Source organism: Glandiceps talaboti, chromosome 1, assembly GCF_964340395.1.
Source record: "Glandiceps talaboti chromosome 1, keGlaTala1.1, whole genome shotgun sequence".
NCBI classification, from domain to species: domain Eukaryota; kingdom Metazoa; phylum Hemichordata; class Enteropneusta; family Spengelidae; genus Glandiceps; species Glandiceps talaboti.
The window spans coordinates 25,177,670-25,185,309 of NC_135549.1; the positions used below are offsets into that span (position 1 = coordinate 25,177,670).

A 7,640-nucleotide genomic window follows, 5' to 3' on the forward strand; every position below is an offset into this window, starting at 1 on the left:
CTGGTTGGATAGAAAGTGAGATGAAACATAATGAAATGTTATTTTATATCTTTTATTATAATAAAAGAAAACCTTAAAAGGTTTTGTTGAACAGACCGACTGACATCTTGGTTTTCATCTTCTGAATCTGAATCTGAAGTGATCTTGAATTGCTTGTGACAATTTGACTTGCTATAAAATAACATAAATACAGACATCAGAAAGCATTAGCCTGAAGTAGACCATCATCTTGGCCAACAAACATTAAAATGTTCCCTTTGGTATACATTTAAATTACTTCGAAATAGAGGTAGAAAGATTCCTAATCTAAAACTTGTGAAAGCTCATATTTCTTGGTGTCAATTTACAGATTTTTATTGAATGACTAAATAGTATCACCTTAAAGAGTGTCGTCAGATTAAAATAGTTTAGAGGTTCTGTTTTAAAATCAATGGTACCTTCTACACTGAGATGCTGTTGAATTTCCCTGGGATTTCTCAACATACCCAATGATCTGTTACTAGTGTTATGCATGTCTTTGACACTGCCCTGATAGAGGGCGCTGTTCACATTGAAACTAACATACAAGACGAAAACATTTCATGCAAGTTGGGTATTAAATTGAGGTAGAAACTTGATAATGGTTAGCCATGTAGATCGCTACTCTCTTCATGGACAGTAGGTAAAGTAATGAGTATACATCATTTTAAAAAGAATTTGTGCAAGTATACTGACAATTTATACATTCCATAGTGCTGATATTCATTCTGACAATGGAAATCTCAGTTGCTATGCTCTCTGTACAACAAGAATGAAGTGCATAGGGCTGAATGCATGTGTTGTTTTGCTGTTCAGTTCATGAACGTGGGTGCAATGAAGAAGACTAACAATGGTTAGGATGGTAGCCCAACTTGTAGTATTTTTGTGTGTGTGCAAATACAAATACTCATTGATAGAAAGACAATTAATGCCTGGAAGGATGGGATTCAGTGTTCACATACATCCATATAAAACATACAAAAAGTGGTTAAAATCATACCATGTGCCTTGCAACTTTTTGTGACATCACATGCATTGAAGATGCATTACATTCTGAATAATCTGCATGACATTATAAAAAACAATCAAAATTTGATTGACATCATGTACAATTTACAGTACATAAAAGTACAACATACTGTCACGATGAATTCTAAATCACATTGTAATTTTGTGCAGTTTGGATGACATTACACAATTTAAAGAAATTTAAAACAGCTTTCCATGGCATACGCATACCAAAATTTCATGATAAGTATATTCAGAATCGATTATCAAAACTTCATCAGAGATTTCATCGTCAGAACAAGTCACAAATTATTGCGGCTGAGTGGTGCATGATCTTGTGCGTGATAGATAATCTGGTTTTTTTTAAACAGCCTGTTCAATCAGTCCTGTCAAAGTAGACATTGACTGCGAAGTATTGTTCATTCCAAATTGAGAAGCAAGTTCAGCAAACTACTAAGAGTTTGCATATTATGTTGGCATACATCAGACAGGCCCCTCCCCCATTTCTGTTAAAAGTATTCCAGCTGTCAATCATTTCATAGTTGTGATGAAGTGTGCCCTCTAAGTCAAATTGATGTGACACTGATGTACACACAATTTGTAGTGATGCACCAAACTTTGGTGTTCCCCTATCTCTTACCATGTGGTGACTCACAAGAAATGCCAGTTTTTATCATACTGACCCACGATAACAAAAATTGGCTATCATTAGTGGGTACACTGGTTGTGAGGCTAGTTTTTATCCCAGCTGCCACAGTGACTGGTCAGCTGATATCGAGATGGATTGTACATTATGCCGTTGTTCTCCTGGAGATAGTCTAGAATGGCTGTTGTAGTTGTCAGGTTATTAAAGATACGTTTGTTTGCTTTACTTGATATGTGGTCTCTCATTTGTATAAGGTGACGATGGAAACATACAGTTGGAGTTTCTAACTGCATTGCTATGTCCACCTGTAAACAACATAGAAAAACATGTTTATTCCTGATTACTACCTTTGGTTTGAACTAAGTGCAGATGTCTGAAATATAGTTATATCTTACACCATGCCTCTGTCAAAGTATGGAACTTATCTGGCGCATATACACATGCACTGCTGCTGAGAGACTGTTCTACATCTTATGACATTACTGACTGGCTAAATAACTTTGAACACATAATAATTTCATAGATACGGTAACTATAGTGTTTGCCTGCTGCATGCTACACAAAACAACTGTTATGTAAATTGAAACTCTAGAAGTAAGTAAGGTTGTTATTGTTGTTGTTGTTGTTGTTCTTGCTGTTGTTTTTTGGAGGAGCATGCCATAACATATTCTTACCCAATCTTGAACACATTCCATTGGTGTCTTTTCATACCCAGCATACATTGCAGGATTTTTGAGAAGTGCCCTAGCAGCCATTACACCTTAAGAGATGAGAATTGTGAAAATGGTCAATATGGTAACCAAACAGAGAGATAACTATATGCTGACGATTTGACCAGTATATAATTTACCATAAAAATTTGTACAACACTTGGTCATGTGCTGTGACACTAAATATCTAAAACTTGAAAACATGACACAGAGGACGATAACTGAAGTTTCACATGTGACATCAGCTAATGATAACACTGACAGCCTACAACTGCACTATCAATATCAAAATATATTAATTAAACGACTGTGTTATAAAGTTATTCTGATTAGCTTTGAATTCAACATGGCACTTAGGTGCAATGAAATTGCTAATGGTAAGAGTTGCTCGAGCTCCAATACCAATTTGAAGTTGAAGTTATGATGGAAGTATTTTATCATTAGAGTGACAATTTTTATCAATAGTATCTCTCATACAAACATTCTACAATTATACCAAAGCTGAAAAACAATCATATGTTAAGATAAAGTAAAATCACAGACAACACAAAACTAAAAGACTCCTACAAATATACTATAAAAAGAAGCTTCACGTCACATTTTAAAAACAATGGTGTTATGTTGACACTTACCATTGACTCCAGTCATCTCACACACCTTGTCAACATCTTGAAGTGATTTGATATCACCATTAGCAATGACTGGAATGGAGAGACTCTCTTTGATTACTTTGATATCATCATAGTTTGCCGGTTCTGTTCTCTGATCAGTTGTTCTACCATGAACTGTTATCCAAGATACACCAGCATGTTCAGCTTGCTGACAAAGATCTACCGTATCCCTATGATAGAACAGAGAAGTTTTATGTAAGTATTCTCATGTGTGCAAGAAAGCTCAGAAACACAGCTTGTGCCATCTTAACCTGATAGCTACTACACTCCAAACTCAGTACTGTAAATGTCAATAGTCTTTATCAAAGATACTTAAATGGTGTAATTCTTGTGATACATACATTTTACAATAAAGGTTTTTAACTGGTAACATCAACATAACATGAACTTTCTTAAATCACCAACACATAACCAGGGTATACTCGGGGTATAAAGGGTGCAATAGGTCTTTCCAAAATTTGCCATGGTGGTGCTCTACTTCCTGTCGGTGTGTACCTTAGGGGTATACATGGTATAGGTTACTCAGTTAATCATAGAGCTCTGCTGCTTTCGATGTCTGAACAATACGAAAAACATCCCTGATTTACACTGCTACAGAATACCAAGTAAACGGTATTATGAGGTGACAATACCCCCAATTAGAGCGAGGACGCTGTATTCTCAATTTCCTGTTTGCAGTCTGCAATGGCCAATTGTTAGTCTATAGGCAGATATGAGATATTCAAACTTCAAATTCAAATTGCTGTATGAAGCACAGCCTTATGGAGGTCTCAGTTTGAGTAAATAAACTAATAAACGTCTATTGAGTGATTTACAGCATGTCCACTATGATAAATCATACAATCTACTTGAGCACCTGATTAAAACTTACCTGAGATTGTACCTAAGTCTGATTTTAATTGAGACTGAAAAGTCTTCATCCTGTACCCTGCTCCTTGTTTGTTGTATCATATCTTTGACTAGTTCAGGATGTTTGATTAGATGAGCTCCATAGCCCTCAGCCATGGCCCACCTATGGAATAAATGTACAAATGATAATTGATGTTACTGTACTAGTCTGTAACTAAATTATGCCGTGACGGGGCGCCCTCACACATCGGACAGGAGGCCAGTGAGGGCGGAACTTGACATGACGTATCTTACAGTCTAATTTGTTACTTGTTCAATTCAATAATATTTTCATCTATCCTCGATTTTTGCAAATTTGGCTTTGCTATGTAATGTTCACACTGGGTATCTTTTCAACATAATGATAACAAGAATTGATTCAGTATATCATTCCTTACTTTGAAAACTATTTAATATACTTCAGTAATAATTCAGCAATTCTATTGACAACGTACAGACTAAGATACTGGTACATCGTGTTAATCTGAACTGTGAACTGCGATAACCATGAAAAGGGCTGACCAATGCGTGAGGGCGCACTGACATGATAGAATACCTTACACAGACTAGTTTGCTTAGAGCTCGAATTGATTCCTTGGGCATTTCATTTTGTGAATTCTAACACAGAACAGAACAGGAAGGATTGATTCAGTGCAACTATTGGCATTCAGAACCCGATAGTAGGCAGTAGAACAAGACAAAGTGGGTTCCTGGTTCCAGGTTATCTTTACACACTAAAAACATGGGGAAAAAAGTTGATTTTATACTTTTACAAGTTTACATTCTCGCATACTAGCAGAGCTGTTATTTCTTCTGCAACACTGTGAATAAATAATGGTGTGTCTTGGATGGTGCCATAAAAGAGGGTGTAGTTTACGATGATGCAAGTTCAAGGCTAAAGTCAATTTTAAATGTACTTTACCGTTGTGGACATCCACAATTCAAATCTATACCATCTGCATATCTGTAAAATAATGGACATAACATGAGGAAATGCACGCAACAAAAGATTTTTTTTAACTAACTCTATTCAGTTTTCCTGGTTTGCATGAGTTTACCATCAACCGATTCACATCATGTACAAACAACTTTGTCCTATACTATCAACATACATATTGGACAGTCTTCTTTGTTCACATTAATACACTGAAAAAAAGGTTTTGATATATTTCAGCAGTGAGAACTGGAGAAGGATTGTACTTACGGAGCAATAAGTTCAGTGGCATCTGCTAAATCCTTGGCATTGTGGGCAGCAAATTGGACAATTAATGGACTATCCCCTAAAATGACAAAACAGAAAAGATAAAATTATCATAGCATGAATATAATTAGTAATGAATAGTCTTTAAGTTAGACTCTCATGAGGATTAGAAAATAAATGTATGCAAATATATGTAAATATGTGCAGATGTATGTAAATATATGTAGATATATGATTTGGGCACAAACAATACTGCTGGATTATTAGAAAGGAGAAGTTTGTATAAATTGGTATTTGCAAGGATGTGATATGATATGATGACATGACATATTTTGATAATATATCATGAAAGACAATTAGGATTTCTTGTTTCAAAGAAGTCAAAGAAATTTCACTGATACAGCCTAAGAAGATAATTCTTTGAATAAGATTTTTTAGCATCAATTTGGTCCCAAATTTTAAATTTTGGGAGCAAAATGCTCCTAAAATGTAAAACTTGGGAGCAAATCAAAATAATATCAAACTTTTACTTTTTATCAACATCCATTTTGACAAATGCCATGTTTATCTGTGGAATAAAAATAATCATCAATAAATGTTGTTGAATGACAATGTTATAATAAAATGACTCCCCACTATCATGAAAATAATCAATATGTCAGTGGGGCTTCAAAATTTGTCTGTCAAATGCAGGTAAATTTGAATTTTCACCTTTCAAATGCCAGTAGATTTAAAATGTCACCTACTGAATGCAGGTATTTACCAAGTTCACCTGCATTGGACTAACTATTTATCACCTGCAAATTACCGACAACTTCCTACACTGTAATAATATACATGATGTTCTTTGTTGGAAACTAAAAAAAAGAAGATTTACTGGTACACTTCATTCTTAGTTTTAGGTGTCATGATCTCTATCAACAGAGTTAATTCTGTATCTTTCTCCTAAAATGTAAGACAGGATAACTTTTGACTTACCTGAGTGTGATGTAAATTCATTATCTCTGGCTTTCACTGATTTAACAAATGAGTCTGACATAATCATAGGAGTACAGGCAATATCACAACCATACCTGCAATATTACAATATTCACACTCATGTACCTCATATCCATTTCATTTTAAAGGGGAACAAAAAAGATATCTTTGCTGAATTTTCTTTATGCATAGACCCTCCACCCAGTGGAGGTGGAGGGTTTATGCTTTATGCCTAAGAAACCCAGAAAAGTTATTGTTACCAATTACACATCATGCAACATTAAATTTCCATTTTGACACCAATCAAATATGAATGCTAGGTTGTAAGCACACACAAAACACAGTAAAATGGTAGTACATGTATATTACTTGCAAAACAAATAATTACATTCTTGGTGTAAGTTTATTTCTCAGGAATTTTTTTTATCAAAGATAGAATTTATTATAAAACTGATTAGGAATTTTAGAATAACTTTAAACTGAAGTACATTTCACTTAATAATTTTGCTTTCATCTTACCTAAGTAAAAATTACTTGGTTAAAAATGAAACAAGAAAATACTATGTACTTACTTTCTGACTAATGTTCTGAATGCTAACCTGAAAAAGAAAGCAGTAATGATTTCAATTATAGGAAAAGTTTTGGCCAATACAGGCTACAGGCCTATCACATTGATACCATGGACACTTTGAAAACCACTTGGGGTGTTCATTATTTTCAGGGTTTCACCTAGTCCTGTGTACAGACAGAGTGATTGCGGAACTTGATTCTGAGTGCAATGTCCCTACATTCTCTTAATATTAGCATTTGTCAGACCATGGATGTATTAGTCTAACTAATACATGTACATCCATGGTCAGACTCACTCCATCTGACAGCCGGACTAGACAAAGACAAACAATGTTATCCACAAAATATATTCCACCAACCGACAAAGAGCTTTACCAGTGATTACACAGCGTTTATTTGTGTTGAAAACATTCTTAGACAAACTGCACAGTGCACGTGATATGCAGCTAGCTATAGTATGAATGGGGAAGAAAGCGACTCACTTTGAATATCGAACCATTGGAGCACATATTTTCAAGGGCTTCTTTTGCTTAAATAGTTCTTGAATCGACACTCTAGGACGTTGCGAGAGATCTCCATCACAGCAAGTGTTCAACGGTGATGAAGTCACCGTGTTCTCGTCGGGTTCTTGATCATCAGACTGATCAGTAACATCGCTGTCCTGTCGTTGCTCAATCATGTGGATGGATCGATGTCAAATTTTAAAAAGCACCTTAATATTTGATCTGATACACAAAATGTTAAAGCGTCGACATATCCACTTATGAATGTGGCGTTTGGGTACTAAAGAACGTGGAAATTTCGATAGAAAACATAACATACAGCCTCATCATGCGTACACGCTGAGGGTTGTCCTGGTCCTGAGGTGAGGACAGTGTAGATAAATAAACGAACCAACAAACAAAATAGGTTTTCATTTTCAAACCGTCATTCAATTACAGATAACTATA

General features: G+C 35.2%; 1 protein-coding gene across 1 annotated transcript; it reads right to left on the reverse strand.

The window, feature by feature from the left end:
• Positions 1–1,657: 1,657 nt before the first annotated feature.
• LOC144434910 (tRNA-dihydrouridine(20a/20b) synthase [NAD(P)+]-like) lies at positions 1,658–7,369 on the reverse strand. Its single transcript, XM_078123435.1, has 9 exons — positions 7,173–7,369; positions 6,693–6,719; positions 6,121–6,215; positions 5,146–5,221; positions 4,864–4,905; positions 3,925–4,065; positions 3,015–3,223; positions 2,347–2,432; positions 1,658–1,977 (listed from the first exon to the last, which is right to left on the reverse strand). Exons 1-9 carry the CDS (start codon positions 7,367–7,369, stop codon positions 1,759–1,761), a joined length of 1,092 nt encoding a protein of 363 aa, XP_077979561.1. The 3' UTR covers positions 1,658–1,758.
• Positions 7,370–7,640: the final 271 nt, after the last annotated feature.